Below are 16,631 nucleotides of genomic sequence, written 5' to 3' on the forward strand. Positions count from 1 at the left end.
TTATTTTAGCAAATTTTGTATAATAAATAAAATTTTAAAAACAAATTAAATAATAAGTTTTTTTTTTTACTTTATTCTATTATACATAGTATTTTTTTAGTGTCTTTGATTAGAATTTTCTCACATATTATTATAAAACTAATTCTTTAAGAATTATTATCGTGACTAAGAAGCTATTTTAACAAGAGTAAATATCCTTTTTAGTCCCTGGCAATATCCACGAAGTTTTTTTCAGTCCCTAACAATAAAAAAGGGACAAATTGATCCCCGAAATAACAAAAAAGAGGCCACGTTCATCCTTATGTTAACTCCCACCTAACGGCCCAACAAACGGTGCACAGTTGGCATGTTAGTTTCCTGACGCGGCTTGGATGTGGGACACCGAGGAAGACGAGACAACGATGTTTTGGTCCCTGTCAAAACCACGAGGGCCATTTTGGTCCCTGTCAAAATGCACGAGGACGTTTTTAGTCCCTGACAAAAAACACGGGGTCCTTATTGGTCCCTAACCAGAGAAAAATAGGCACATGACTTCATTGTTCACCTAATGCAGTCCAATTTTGTAAAACGGAAGTGCATTACATCAGAAACAAGAGTGCAATCCATTTGTTCATCACAAAGTAATTAAACTAAATTTCATCACAAAGTAAAATACTCCTTCTTGGCATTTTATTTCAATGAAGTTTGTGTTTCTAACTGAAGTTTCGACCTTATTAATGATTATTCATTTCTTTTTCAATGCTAATTAAGCTTCCCACTTTGTTAAAAGGGATTCTTGGCTCTTGCAAACAGCTTTTACGATCCCTAGAATACTGTGAACTGTTTTAATTCTTTTAGTCTGTATAAGACATAGCGTTATGCGATTTACGAACAATATCTTCAGTAGTGTAGCATTACAATTATACTATTTATTTTTCTATAAAAGATAATTACATGATCGTTGATATTTAAATACAGAGAAAAATCAGAGAAGAAGCCAGGTAAATGATTGTTGATAATTGCAATGCATGGCAGTTGACTGGACTGCAGCAGTTGGTAGTTCTCATCCACATGAAGGCAACTTGAGAAGAAGTAGCTCACCTCCATCAAATCCACAACAGGCAAATGAGTTGTTGAGTAATGAATCAATGAATGCAGCAACCAGTGGCACACGAAGCAGATTATTGGTCTTCATGAGCACACCTGGTTTTAGGCCACCAAGGCCTGCCTCAAGAAAATGACCTGCTGCTGTATATGATCTGGGAGCAGTGCATGAGCGAACTGAGAAGGGTTTATTATTATGTGACTGACTTTTTTTGAAAATTCTAGCCATTATGTATTTGGAGGCCTTATTATGTCAATGTTTTTTTTGTAAATTCTGGCCATATTGTATTAGAGGCCTTTCTTTTAATTCCTAACAGTTGGCTTTATTTTGTAATGCACTACTGTACATCCATGTCTTCAAATATAATGATACTCAAATCATGTTCCAGCTATTATATTTCACAAGGTTGATGAATGTTTAAGTTTACCATTTTTGATGTTTTTTAACTAATATACGTAGTTGTAGTTCTTGTACATCCATGTCTTCTGGTTTAACAAATTGGACTGGATACAAATCCAATTTAATGTCATGTTCCTATTTTGCAAAATTGGATTGCACTCCTGTTTCTGATGTAATGCACTTCTGTTTTGCAAAATTGGACTGCATAAGGTGAACAATGAAGTCATGTGTCTATTTTTCTCTGGTTAGGGACCGATAAGGGCCCCGTACTTTTTGTCAGGGACTAAAAACGTCCTCGTGCATTTTGACAGGGACCAAAATGGCCCTCGTGGTTTTGACAGGGACTAAAATGTCGTCGTCTCGTCTTCCACGGAGTTCCACATCCAAGTCGCGTCAGCAAACTAACGTGCCAATTGTGCACCGTTAGTTGGGCTGTTAGGTGGGAGTTAACAGAAGGGTGAACGTGGCCTCTTTTTTGTTATTTCAGGGACCAATTTGTCCTTTTTTTATTGTTAGGCACTGAAAAGGGCTTCGTGGATATTGTCAGGGACTAAAAAGGATATTTACTCTTTTAACAATTATCCTTTTCAAGATTGTAATAAAAAAATGAGTTTTATATCTCTTATGTCACACAAGAGAAGTTTTATCTCCTGCTCTCACTTCGATTTTTTGCTCTGTTTTTCTTCTTCTTCTTTTTATAAAAAAATAAAATGGGTCCCACCATTTATTATGAGAGTAGGAGAAAAAAATTATTTTATATGATATAAAAAAAATAAAACCTTAAAAATTAATAACAATGATGTTCAAAATTTTCAAAAATAAAATTTTGAACATCATTGTTATTAATTTTTTGTAACTCATTTTTTTTAATTTAAATTTTGTTCTATCTGTTAAAAGCATAGCTCTTTCACATATGCACGGAATCTTAGTTATTAACCCTGCTTTATTTATTGGTTATACATAATATACATAGAATGATAGAAGGAATCTTTTTCTTTAGGGAATAACCTACCAAATATATAAAAGATTTGAGGCAACAAGAAAGTTGGTCAAAATCCACCATCCTCCGTGGAGAAAGTATTTTTGGTATCATCATTGTTTGGGGTGTAAATAGGTTAGGTTAAATTAAACTTTAACTTGAATAGGTTAGACTTGTGTAAAACAACCTCTTAGGATTGGTTTAACCTTTTAGCCTATGTAAGTCCAGATTATAAGTCTGGTCTGACCTGTATTTAAAAAATAAAATCCTTAGTCTAGGCTTGTTAACCTATTTAAGCCTGTTAAATACTTAATAATTAAAAAATAAATAAAATAATATTATTTTATTATTTAAAATTATTATTTTATTAAATATAAATAATATAATATAGGCTGATCTATAAGCTTATAGGCCCGTACAAAAAAATAGTTTACAGCATATTTTCTAAATAGATTTTTTTTTAAAGGCTAGGCCTATTCTATTTGAGTATCTGTAAGACGTAATTGGTCAAACTTGACCTAATATAGACAAGGTCGTAGGCCAGTCTAGCCCATTTACACCCCTAACCGTTGTACTGAATATTCAGCGTAACGTTTATAATTGTATTATATATTTTGAAAAATATGTAGTATAAATATTAAATTTATTTCTTTTCTTTTTTCATGTAAGTCAATAATTTCTGAAAATAATAATAATAATTTAATATTTATATTATATATTCCTAAAAGTACAAATATCACACTGAACTCGGTGGATATTAAATTTTTCCGTTATATCATACTTTTCGACAAATCATAGATTGCTTCTGGCTGGGTAGATCTTGGATATTATTTTTATTAATATTTCAATGCAAAAATGAAAAAATCACTTAATTGTGTTCCCATTACTAACCTCAATAGACTATTTTACATTTGACTTTTACATTCTAAAATTCTTTTCTTTTTTTTTGTCTGCTTCTTAATAATAACAGACACGACACTACTAGCTCGTAGTTGCCCAATACCTCCCTCAAAATTTCTGTTTCCTTCTCTCCCTCCCCTCTCTCAAAGAAAAATCCAGAATTTCCGTTGCAAAGTAAGTTAGTTTTGATTTTGTTAGCGCGCAGGTAATAAAAGCCGTGGCTAATCATAATCACACGTAACAGAACACAGCCATAGTGTGTGTCAAGTTAACATGATAATGGACAGGTCATCACAAAGCAGCTCCGATTCACCGACCCGAGATCCGAAAGTGCTATCCATCGAATGCTTGAAAGGAAGTTCCAAAGCAGACGAATGGACAGGAGACATGCTCCAAACCGGAGACATCGTCGAGGAGCTACGAATCGGGAGCTCCGCGAAATCGCTGATCCGGTTCAAATCGCCATTTAAGGGTGGGAAGAGTGGGGTGCAGAAGATCCTTCAGGACGCGTATAAGAAGAAGGAGACGTCCATAGTTGTCCGGGTCCGCCGAGGACCCGACGAGTTGGCCGAGTTGCACATGTGTATTGTGCCCAACGAATCCACCGCCAAGAAGCAATTCGTCCTCCGATCCATTAGTGACCCGAATTACATAGTCGGGTTTTTGGATCGAACCGAAGCTGAATGCTTCGACCTTCAAGGTACTTTACTCTTTACTTTACACCAACCTCAACCTCAACCTACTCCATTGTTTTTACACTTTCCTTTTGAATTTTGATCAAAAGATTCAAAACTTTCAACTATGTGTTTTTTATTTATTTATTTATTTAAAAATAAATAAATTTGTTTGAGTGCATTTAGAACAGTTCTTCCCCGCCATTTCCAATTTCCATTCCCCCGTTACCACTTAACTTCCTTTCACACGTGTGCCATTCAGTTTCTGTACCAGCTACCTTAACCGGATATATATATATATATAGCATCTTTGATACCAGTGTCAAATTTGACAACTCATCTGACAGCCATCAGATTAAAAAAGATCAACGGTGTCACATGCTTATAATTCAGAGGTCGTTGATATTTTTTGATCTAATGACTCTTAGATGAGGTGTCAAAGGATCCTACCAATATATATATATATATATATATATATATATATAAGGTAAGATCATTTGACACTAGTGTCAAATTTAAAATTTGACACCTCATCTAAGAGTCATTAAATCAAAAAAGATCAATGAGTCATTAAATCAAAAAAGATCAATGGTGTCACATGTTTAGAAATCAGAGTTGTTGGTTTTTTTTGATCTAATGGCTCTCAGATGAGTTGTTAAATTTCAAATTTGACACCGGTGTCGAAGGATCCTAATCCATATATATATATGTGTGTGTGTGGACCGGGTTTTTTAACATCAAATTTCAATGTTAATTTTGTGAATTTATTTATTATTATTTATTGGATCATATTTATTAATTAATTATTAATTTTTAATAAATTATAACCATAAAAATTAATATAATATTATTTTTTTGATTTGCTTAATTAGGTGAGACATTATATGCTTGAAGCTGGTTTTCTTTCTGCAGTATTTAATGACAATGAATTGATGGGTCCATTCCTTCGTGCAATGCAATTGTTAATTACTAAATATTAGTAGCAATATACCACTTTATTGACTTTATAACTCCTAAGTAGTGTTTGGTTCAGGAGAAATTTTTTTTTATTAGGGAAATGTAATTGATAGGGAAATAGTTGGAAAGTGAGTTTGGTAGGAAAATGTAAAAAAAGTTGTTTGGTTGACCCAAATATTACCAGGGAAATTATTTAAATATGCAAAATCTATGTTCGGGTGAAACTTTGCACATGTTTTTTCACTTCTCCAGTTATCTCAAAATACCACATCTCAAGTGGTATTCTGTAACAGTGAATTTCATCCAAAAATCAACACAAAAGTCATTTTCCTATCTATCCTATTTGCCTGGTATTTTTTGAAAAAACATGAACCAAACGTGGTATTTTCCAATATCCACTTACACTTTTCCATCAATCCCAAAATAAACCTTCAACCAAACACTACCTAAGGGTTTTGTGGCTGGACTCCTGTAAGGTTCACACCTATAAGCTATAACCTCACATTAGATCAATATTTATGGCTTATAACTCCTGATATTTGGATGTGAATAATATAAACCACAGTATTTTATTTGATACTAGATTTTTTTTGAAAGAAATTTATCATAACTAATAACAATTATTTTTTTTAATACATTCATACCATTTAGCTTTGTTCTTTTATTAAACCCCGACACATACGTGAGGAGCAGTGTAGCATCTCTTTCTATTATTTTTAGTTTACTTTATGATGAACATTGAACTGATTGTTGACCAAGGGACACCTCCTTTTATTGGACTAAATTCTACTTGTATGATATTTTGAGACATGAACCTCTCATCCGAAAACTGCAAACTTTGTTAGATTCAAGCACCCTGGTGCGTGAAGCTCGTGTCTTCCTTGTAAAGAACCATTTCAACCCAAAATTTTAAGGTGTTGAGTGAGGGTCTTTTTAATGATTTATATTATTCTCTAACATGCGCGTGGATTATTGCATAGGCCCAATTTTTGGTTTACCTTATGCTTAATTGATTCTACAAGCAGAGAGCAGTCAGGATCGAATTTGTGACCTTGTAGTCACTTAAACTCTGATACCATGTAAAGAACTACTTCAACCCAAAATCTTAAGGTGTTGGGTGAGGGCCTTTTTAATAGTTTATATTATTCTCTAACATTCATTTTGAAGAGTCACCTTCGTCCTTGATGCTCGTGAATGATGAGGAACAGAAAATATTTAGATTTTGCTAACAACAAGATTCAAATTTGAGTTCCCTTGTTTGAGGATCAAAAGGCTTATCACTTGTTAGAGTATAATATAAACATTAAAGAAGTCCTCATTTAATACCTTAAGTCTTGGGTTGAAGTGGTTCTTTATATGGTATCAGAGCATCGGTATCCCAAGTTCGATCCTCGCCGGGTCGCCGCCTCTCATTTTCTTTGTGGAGTTTCTTAGTACGGGTAGGCTGGACCTGATGCATCATCCACATTTCAAGCCCAATGAGCTCTCTTGTGAGAGGGGTGTTAGAGTATAATATAAACCATTAAAAAGGCCTTCACCTAACAGTTTAATTTTTTGGGTTAAATTAGTTCTTTACATCACTAAACCACTTTTATTTGTTGGACATAATATTCATAATTTAATATTTATTATATATTATTTTGAAATCCGGTTGAACCACTGACCCAGTACTTCGACCGAGTCGATGACCGGTTTGATGTTACTCTATAGTGCAACGTATAATTGTATATTAAACCGAAATGGACCTTGATAATTTTTGGTCTGTTGCCGTTCTAATGCAAAAATGCCAGTCCTAACATATGACAAAGCAATTGATTAATAACTGTTTTTATTATTACTTCGAAATAAATTGCCACCAAGTATTCAAAAAAATTTCCAATGTCTTGTCTTGTAAGGTTGTATGAACTTAAGGACCCTCAATCTCAGAACAACAATAAAATCAATGCATCTTGCATTCACCTTAATTTATTCTGGGAAGTTGCAGTTTTCTTTATTCTTCTACTTTTTCATACCGTATCTAATCTGTAAACAATAACTGAAATTTGCAGCTTCAAGGAGCACTAGGATGGTAAATGCACTAACCAGGACCAAGCTACAGGATGGATATGTTTCGTATCCGTGGGAGAGGAGGATGCAGGAGATGCTATCAGTTCCAAATTCTAGCAACTTTCTTTCCATATTACTTCTTCCCAAAGCTTCAGATCGAGTAGCTTCTCGCTACAATGATTTGGAGGACACCCTAGCCCGTGCAAATGCATGGCTTAATGCAGGTCAAGCTTCAGGGGTCCCTATTGTCTTTATGAATATCCAAACTGAGTCCCTACTTACTAAGGTAAATGGTCACTCCCTATGCACAATAAGGCACAATTAGTTGTGGCATTCATAAGCTTTTAACTTAACACCTCAAACTTTGGGGAAAATTGGTTCATAACATGATATAAAAGCTTCTCTGTCTCAGGACAAGATAGTTGGGCTTATGTATTGTCTAGGCTTCAATTGGTTCTTAACATTCCTTGATGTTTGTTTCTCAATGATCTAAGTTCCCATTTCAAAGGAAGGAATACTATTATAAAGGTTCATAAATGATTTATTTAGGTGTTGGTTATAATTTTTGTTATCTTCTCACAATATATCTTAAGAAATTGGAAAACACAACTTAGGATTTGTTCACTGTCTTGTATACTTGTAAACAACGAAACTTCGACTATCTTCATTTTTTCCTTCAGAGAATTGTTCTATTTTTTGCTGGTTTTTATTATACAGTGTAACGTGTGGAAATTCTCTCTTATTTGTGTGACAGATATCTGGAGAGACAGCTTCTTCGACTGTGAATGCAGGATCATTATCTGACTTATCTAACCTGGCAAATGTAAGCCTTTACGGTTTTGAAGATTACCATGGAATAGACATTGGTGTTGTACGTGCAGTTCGCTTATGGTATGCTCCTGTTGGAGGAGAGTTCTCTATTGAGATTAAACTAAAAGAGGATGATGAAAAGCTTGGGTTTGCCATTAGTCGTACAGAAGAGGTCTCTCTCTTGATCATGCATCAGCTTATGTGTATATATATATATATATATATATATATATATATATAGGGGCAAGATATTCTTACACCGGTGTAAGAGTTACAAGTCTTACACTCAATCTTGACCATTGATCCACTTATATCCAATGGCTCACGTTACTAAAAAATTTGAGCCCTTAGATATAAGTGAGATCAGTGGACAAGATTGAGAGTGTAACTTACACTGGTGTAAAATGATCCTAACCCATATATATATATAGAAAAAATATTTGTCCTTTTAAAAGATATAACTTTGTGTCATTTTAGATCATAACCGTTGATTCCTGTCAATCAATTGTTATAATTTATTGGGTCAAACATATTAATTAATTAGAAATTCGCAATAAATTATAACTATTGATTGACAAAAATTAACGGTTAGTATTTAAAATGACACAAAGTTATATCTTTGCAAAGGACAAATGTTTTTCCATATATATATATATATGGTTAAAGAGGTTATTTTGTTTAAAATTTTAGCTAATAATTTTCTGTGATCTACAGGGATTTATTTTCATCTCATCAGTTATTAATCAAGAAAATGTACCAGCTACACGGTCAGGCCTCAGCAATCTGTATAAACTAGCAACAGATACTTCTAGGTTGTTGGTAGTTTCAAGAGTCTCAAATCAAAAAGTCCTTCCATGGATGGTCTCTTCCACAGGGGCCATTCGGTGTTATGACACTGTCTCACTCAGCCAGAAGCTCTCATTGCACCGACACACCAGAGTTCCCATTCTCCTGCATGTCTTCCTTTGGGACCAAACATTGGCTTCTTCAAGTGGAGGAAGCTCTAGATTTAGGCCTTTGTCTCCTCCTGTGTTGCCATTACCATCTGATGTTCAACTGGCACGCCATTCGAACAAAAGTTATGTACTGCCATTGCCCAATGAAGCTTCTGATCAAAGTGATATCACCAGTGAACTTCCACAGTCCAAGCTTGAGAGAGACACAGCTGGAGAACTCTCATTCAGATTCCATGACTTCTCCTTGTCCAGCAACTGGGTATGATATATATAAGTAGTTGTATATCAAATGAAGAGTTATAAAATTAAGGGTGTGTTATTGTTTTTTGTTGCTGTACATAATATACATTGCTGCAGACTTCATGCATTTAGGGAGGTACAAGATTGTTTTGCTTCATTAGCTTGTCCACAGGAAAGCATAATAATAATGCATATAGAATTAATTACTTGGAAGTTTTGAGAAATATGAATTTTGTTTGTCTTTCTTGTAGTTTTGGGTCTGGACAATGTACGTTAAGAAAATAATTAGCAAGAAATTTTCTGCTCAGTAGTTAACTGGCTTTGAACAAGATAGAAATTACTTACTATCTTCTTTTTAAAGAAAAAAAGATGATTGTTCTATGTGATTCTACAATACAATAATATAATTAGAACGGTTTTTCTTTGCCCGAATGACAGAGAAACTCGTTAATATTGACTACAAAGCTTAATATAGCCAATTAGAAAAATTGAATCTACGAGAAATCTACTTGTTGCTTCTTATTGTGTTTGCAGCCTAGGAATACTAAACGAATTTTTCCAGAGATTAATGACGTAACAGAACTTAATCATGGAAGAACTAATCATTAAAAAGATGAAAACAATTAGTTCCAAGAGTGGGGTTTAGAAATTTTGGCTAATCAAATCAAATGCTATACTTCAGCTGGAAGGCCTTAACAACTACATATCGATTACCAGGATTTCATCGACTTTTGTAGATTATATGTATAGAGTCCAACTTAATGCAACCTCAAACCTAGACAAGGAGGGTTCAATTCTGACCCCAACTATCAGTCCCCAAGCACGATGCACGACTAATTGACACCTCTCCCTTAATAAATAGTAAATGGGCATCTTCATTATACCTTATAGTGGTTGATTGAGGTCAGTGCGATCATTAGAGCTTAGTTTGCTATACAGGAACTTCCAAGCAATAGATTCACTATTTTCAATCAAACTAGTCTCTTGCAATGAATAGATCCAGTTAGTTTGCTTTTTAGTTCTCATCTTAAAGTAATGGGGATTGGGGGGAAGTTTAGTGCTTCAGAACTCCGATTTACAAGCTAGTGATTCTTGCTAGGACAAAATTATTTAACTACCCTAATCCAACTTCATTTTGGTCCATTCACACCAACCCAATTCGGGCCGCTTTATAAAATGGATTGGTTTCTACGAAGCTTAAGCTTCAACAGTGTTATGCACTCGTGGATCCATTAAGTGGTAAGCTCAACAAAAGGCAATCTAAGATACTGATTGATATTAACAAAGGATAGATATCCATCAAGGATACTAATCCTAATACAACAGCATAGCAAACAGGTCTGGGCCCTCACCAGAGGCACCAAAGGCCCATTCACACTACCCACAGGTAACTTCTATAAATACAAGGTAAACCCTAAAAGTACGTTACGCTCTCTCTCTCTTACTGTGCGCACACACACACCCCATTGGCTAACGCCATTATAGTATTCCGTGCACAGTGATCTGTTTGACTCAAGGGTATCTCATTCATAGAGACCTTGGAAAGGGCACTAGATCCAAAATAAATGCACTAGCCTATTGGGCTGAACATCTCTGTCTCAAGGACAGAACAAATAGTATCTCCTAATCAAAAAGCTTAAGCTTCAATAGTATCTCCTAATCAACAAATTAATCATACTTTCCAGTCTAAACACCCCAAAAAAAAAATGTATATAGCATATTGATGATCACTATTATCATATACTAAGGCCATTCAATCGCCTAATTATTCACAAATATACTAATGACCCAGTATTCATATGGCTTCCGGTGCGATATCTTCAGTGATGATGTTTGGACACCATTCAATATTTTTCTCATCATAAACATACACAAAACTATGTTAATACTAAATCCTTAATGGTTATTAATACTACAATAGAATTATAGAAGTAAAAAAAGGAAGATATTATTTAAAAGTATTTCAAAATTTCCTGTTCACAATCCGGTATTATTATATATTCATCTCAAAGCCAAATCAAATTCTCCCTTCAGTAATCAAATTTGAAGGTCGAAAAGCAAGATAATCCAAAAATCAAACAATGAAGGATCAAGCCACTAGGAATTTTTTACTATATCTTCTGTTGGAGATAAAAGAGAAACAGCCCCTCTGTCTAGACTTAAGAATTTCTGGTACACTGCTTGGAGTTTACTATCTGCAGCTCTTGCGTGTAAGCTAACTAACAGCATGGCACAATCTCTGATTACAAAACAACAAAAAAAGAGAGAGCAATTTAATCAGTATATATATACATAATTTAGACCCCCCAAAAACCTAATTTCACATTGAACACTAGAAACAGAGTTAACAAACTGAAAATACATTATCTGTTCCGTGCAGTAGCCGGCTAGGTTCTTTAGAATTTCACTCCAGAAGGGACACCTTTTGAGTGTACAACGAGCAGCATACACGGCTGCCGCAGCAATCAATGAAGGGCAGTACAAAATAATGGCTTGATAATGCACAAGACCAAGTTCAGCAAGGAAAAACACCATGTTCTCCATCTACACAAAGTCCATAATAAAGTCTAAAGAAATGAAAGTAAATAAAGGCTGTGTGCTACAATCAATAATTTAAAATGTTACTTGAAACCCTATAGTTAACAATATAACTATATATATTACCTCCTGATCTGGCGGAACAGAAGCTCTGATGAGTCTAACTAAAAACACATAGGGCGTGGGAACAGTTAAATACCATTCTAACTTCTCTAGAATTTCTGTCTCCATTGAAATTATCTGATTCTTGGTGTAAGCATTATCTGATATGCTAATAAAGTCATTAACCTGCGATTCCAACAACCAAGAAGGAATTTAGAAATAATAGCAGAAAAGTTCACAATATGTGTTACCCCATGAAAGTAGTGCTACCCGAGGAGTGCATATCTTTTCATATTTGCAAGCTATGAGCATTGAGCTTATGCCCACTAACTGTAATTGATTTTTTGGTACAACTGTCAATGAGAGGTATCGATCAATTATATTTATGGTAAGATAGAGTGTCTCAGGCATTAATTCAAATCTCATATGGACTTCAACCAGCCAGTCCACAATAATAGACCTCATCTTCTCAGTAATTTCATGCTGTGATTTCATGTAATCTGATAGTCGAATCTCATCCTACATCACAAATTCCATTAGTGAAAGAAAAAAGAGAGAGCAATGTAAGGCATAAGATATGAGGCTAATTGGTATACTTCTGTTAGCTTATAGAATTTGTATATATCGTCAATGTATTCAACTACTGCAAGTTCATCATTAGCAACATCTGCATCAACATCAACAGGCTGCTGATCCTCAGCCACAATCAAAATTCCACAAGCAGCCTGTATGAAAAAAACTCCCTCAAATATAGAAAATCAACAATCAGGAAAACCAGGCTGGGGATGAAGTTGTGTAAAACTATGTATGACATAAACAAACTTGAACCACCTTGCTTTGGGTAATAATTTGTGAAGTCAGACTCTTGACCTTCTTAGAAGATCTTTCCCTGGACTTTCTTTCAAGAACAAAATCAATTTTTTCTCCAGCTTCAGAACTAACCACATCTACGGGCTCAGGATTTGGCTTGTGAGTCAAATCTTCTACACCCTCGTAAGCAATTGCTTTATTGTCTAGTACAGGTACAATAACCTTCTGAAAATAAACATTAGACATTAGGCGGTTGAAGGTGCATTAAGTCAAACAGAAGGATTACACAAATACAATGCATCATTAAATAAGATAAGAAAATGTACGATACTGTACTTTCTTTCCTTGTGCAGGTGCTTGCTCGTTAGTTTGAACTTCTAATCCCAGTACCCAATCCTGCAAATCAACAGCCACACATTCACTAAAAACCTGACACATAGGTAGATGTTTAATCCAAGTGCATAGCCAAATAAAGATAGCAACGGACAGCCGGAGTTTTGTGTCCTTCTGCCAACAATTTTGCATGGAAACTCCTACAAGCAATAAACAAGCATGGTTAATAAAAAGCAAGCAGAAGAGACAAAGCAATCTACTTGTTAGCAACAAAAATAAAAATAGAGAACCTTGTGATGGGCCGTGAAATCTGCTTCCCATCAGCGATTCTAAGCACCTCCACATTACCAATGTCTCCAAGAACTTGACGGTTGCCTTGCCATGTCCCCTCCTTCACTTTGCCTTTCCCTATGAGCAACATGAAAGTGAACACAAATTATGTGCATTTAAGATCTATAAAGTCTAAACCCGCATGAAAAGATTAATCAAACGGGAGAGGTAGCCCAAAAAATCAAGTATAATCAGTCAAAAAAAGCAAGGTTAACCATCGGCAAAATCAAAATTTTAAGAGAACTAATACAAAAATAAATAAATAAATTTAAGAGATCTTTGAGAAAAAGGAAAGTAACTTACGTGAGTTTAATTTTCTTGAAATATTTTCCAAAACAAAACATCTTGTTTTTTATTTTGATTTATCGATCGGACTCAATCTGAGAGCTTTTTACACTCTGAGTATTTTAATAGATTTTTTTCAGTATGCTCAATTTTCAGCATTTTGATTCTTTGTTCTCGCTAAAAGATTATTATAGTCCTTGGAGAGAAAAAAAAATAATCATCTTCCCTCCGGCAAATAATCTTTCAAATCATTCCATCGCCATTTTCGCAATTTACATAAAGCAATTTTTTTAATATAATTCAAACAAAACTAATTATTTTGTGAGAAGTGATTAGCTTATGACGCAAAGGACTTTCTTTTGTTTGTTTTAAGCAATTTCCTTCCTTATCTACCCATAAACAAGAAACAAAAGAATATAAAACAAAACTCACTCTCATCATCCAATTTTTTACATGAATTTTTTCAAAGCAATACAAATACATGCTTGATAATCATCGACTTATACATACAATAAAGAAATTGTAGAAACAAGATCAAAGAAAAATCCATCGGCAAAAAATTCAAGGAAAACAAATAACATTGGAAACGAGAAAAGAAGAATTAAAAGCCTTCAGAAACCTCTTGCTCTGTTCTCCATTGCCGACTCACTGCTTAATATCTTCAAATGTACGATTATACAAACAGATGAAGGCGTTTACCAGCTCGGCCGCTCTCTGTGTACGATCCTACTTATCAATCACTCCATTTTACAACCCTATCTATAATCACCAACTACAATTTTTTATTTTTTTTATTTTTTTTACTTTTAAATTTCGTTCTCTGTCTACTTAATGAAATATTTGATTCATTTGAAATTGAAATCTTAAAATTTTGTTCATAAAGTTATCCGTTAGGCACAATGAATTCAATGCCACGCGATTCATAAGTTAGCATATCAATTTCATGCTTTAATTCCCTATACAATCAAAATCCCACATAAATAGAAACCGAAGGTAACATTCAACACCAATATACGAAATTTTATAACAAGAAAAATTCAATAAAATAAAATTGAGCATAACAATAAGAATAGGAGATCAAAATAAAAAACGGATACGATACGATAAGATACGATTGTTAGCTACTGAATTTATAACTCATTCAAAAAAAAAATTAAGAGCACATATATATATATAGCAAAGTGAAAATGGAAAAGAATTACAACTAGTATCACATCATAGTGGTGAAGAACATTTGAAGATTCAAGCTCTCTCGCCACGAATTCTACGAGCGAGTTGAATATCCTTCGGCATAATGGTGACTCGCTTTGCGTGAATAGCACAGAGGTTTGTGTCCTCGAATAGACCAACCAAATAAGCCTCTGCTGCTTCCTGCAATGCAGATACGGCACTGCTCTGAAACCTTAGATCCGTCTTGAAATCCTGCGCTATCTCTCTCACCAGACGCTGAAATGGAAGCTTTCGTATCAACAGCTCCGTGCTCTTCTGGTACTTCCTTATCTCCCTCAGAGCCACCGTCCCTGGCCTGAACCGATGTGGCTTTTTCACACCTCCGGTCGCCGGAGCTGATTTTCTTGCAGCTTTGGTCGCTAACTGCTTCCTCGGCGCTTTCCCTCCGGTGGACTTGCGTGCAGTTTGCTTGGTACGTGCCATTATTATAGTCAACAAATGTTCACCAAATTATGATTTGGGACGTGTGGCTTTCAAATTTCTCTAAGCTTGGGATTTATTCAGTGTTGGGAAGAAGCGGGAAGTGAAAATTTGTGTTCCCAGTAAAATTTATATAATCTTGAAAAATTGTTGCCCCTGTGGAATAAATATAAACCATTGATTTCTTAAAAGATACACGGCTGAGATAGTAATCCGTGGCAAGATGAATAGACCAATAAAATTTGTTGGGCTTGATAATATACTATTTGGGCCCGAAAGACAGATAAGGCTATCAGCAACTTCTTACGAGATATCGAGGCTAGTCCTTTTTCCACTTTAGGCCATTCAGCCTTTCAAGTATTCAAAGTCTAAAAGACTAAAATTAGAAATGGAAATATGGATTGAATCTTATATGTCAATCCGCCAATTCATTAAAATGCGATGGGCTAGGTTACACGTCTTGACCCATTTCATTTGGTTGCGGGCTAAAATGAGTTGGCGACGGATCGGTGCAGGTTGACATGTTGGGTCATTTTTTTTTATTGAGTAATATTTTATTTGTCACTAAACTTTTGTTATATCCAAAAAAAGTTTCTTAGTACTCCCAAAAAAAATTAAAAAATAGAAATATTTACGACAAAGGTTATCTATATATAGAAACAAAAATATGTTTCTAAAGAATGACTGAGTGAATATTAACATATATTTAGGCTTGAGATTGAAAAAAAAACTAAGAAGAGTGTGAAATAAAAATAAGTAATACTATAAAATTTATAAAATATAATTTATTTTTTATTATTTAGCTAGTTGACCTGCCAACCCACGTTCAAGAGGCAGGGTGAGCCAATCCATTTTGTCACTTCTAACTAAAACCATATATTTTACGGAACAAGTTGTAAGGGACACGTATTTGCAATGTTATAAAAACAGGATCGACCCGGTCGCGTTGATCTGGAAATTGATGAACCAGTTATATAACTGATCCAATTTTCATATTAGAAGTTCCACATTGCCTATATTATAATCTGGAATATGCTTTATAAACCCCAGACGAACAACTTTGGTCATCAAATATTGTTGTGCTTGCTTACTTTGATTGTTGTTGACCGGACTGCTACTAGCTCGCGGGTTAATGGGTTTTTTATTAACTCGGCCGACATAACAGATCTGATTACAGGCTTCAGCACTAGTTTTCAATTTTATATTTTTGATTGATCTTTTGTTAGAAAATAATGTGTAATTTATTATTTTTCATATTAAAATATTTGATTATTTGAGTATATTTATAGTTTCTTAATATAAATTTTAGATTTACGTATACTTATCGGATCATGTAATTGAATCAGTGATTCATTGGTTGAACTAGTAACCCAGTACATCAACCGGGTAAATAACTGAGTCGGGCTTCAACAAGTTAAGTAGTTCAAATTAATTTATAAAAGATACTACATCATTTTTTAATAAATAATAATATAAGTTTTTGTGTCATATGATTTTCTTAATATATTTATAATGAACCAAAAGAATTTAAACTGAAC

At 34.3% G+C, this 16,631-nt stretch overlaps 3 protein-coding genes across 3 annotated transcripts; 1 reads left to right on the forward strand and 2 right to left on the reverse strand.

Annotated features, from left to right (window-relative positions):
* Positions 1 to 3,479: 3,479 nt before the first annotated feature.
* On the forward strand, positions 3,480 to 9,235 carry LOC133308254 (uncharacterized). Its single transcript, XM_061508863.1, has 4 exons — positions 3,480 to 4,062; positions 7,042 to 7,325; positions 7,794 to 8,021; positions 8,564 to 9,235. Exons 1-4 carry the CDS (start codon positions 3,636 to 3,638, stop codon positions 9,068 to 9,070), a joined length of 1,446 nt encoding a protein of 481 aa, XP_061364847.1. The 5' UTR covers positions 3,480 to 3,635; the 3' UTR covers positions 9,071 to 9,235.
* A 1,907-nt stretch (positions 9,236 to 11,142) lies between these two features.
* On the reverse strand, positions 11,143 to 14,081 carry LOC133308241 (G2/mitotic-specific cyclin S13-7-like). Its single transcript, XM_061508849.1, has 10 exons — positions 14,063 to 14,081; positions 13,119 to 13,236; positions 12,983 to 13,028; positions 12,832 to 12,891; positions 12,517 to 12,720; positions 12,282 to 12,410; positions 11,956 to 12,204; positions 11,710 to 11,871; positions 11,408 to 11,589; positions 11,143 to 11,284 (listed from the first exon to the last, which is right to left on the reverse strand). The coding sequence occupies exons 1-10, from the start codon at positions 14,079 to 14,081 to the stop codon at positions 11,143 to 11,145; spliced, it is 1,311 nt and encodes a 436-aa protein (XP_061364833.1).
* Positions 12,984 to 15,102, reverse strand: LOC133308255 (histone H3.2). Its single transcript, XM_061508864.1, has 3 exons — positions 14,646 to 15,102; positions 13,119 to 13,236; positions 12,984 to 13,028 (listed from the first exon to the last, which is right to left on the reverse strand). Exon 1 carries the CDS (start codon positions 15,094 to 15,096, stop codon positions 14,686 to 14,688), a length of 411 nt encoding a protein of 136 aa, XP_061364848.1. The 5' UTR covers positions 15,097 to 15,102; the 3' UTR covers positions 12,984 to 13,028; positions 13,119 to 13,236; positions 14,646 to 14,685.
* Positions 15,103 to 16,631: the final 1,529 nt, after the last annotated feature.

The sequence above is a fragment of the Gastrolobium bilobum genome, unplaced genomic scaffold, assembly GCF_033153095.1.
Source record: "Gastrolobium bilobum isolate Gb01-03AN ecotype WA unplaced genomic scaffold, APGP_CSIRO_Gbil_v1 utg2351, whole genome shotgun sequence".
NCBI classification, from domain to species: domain Eukaryota; kingdom Viridiplantae; phylum Streptophyta; class Magnoliopsida; order Fabales; family Fabaceae; genus Gastrolobium; species Gastrolobium bilobum.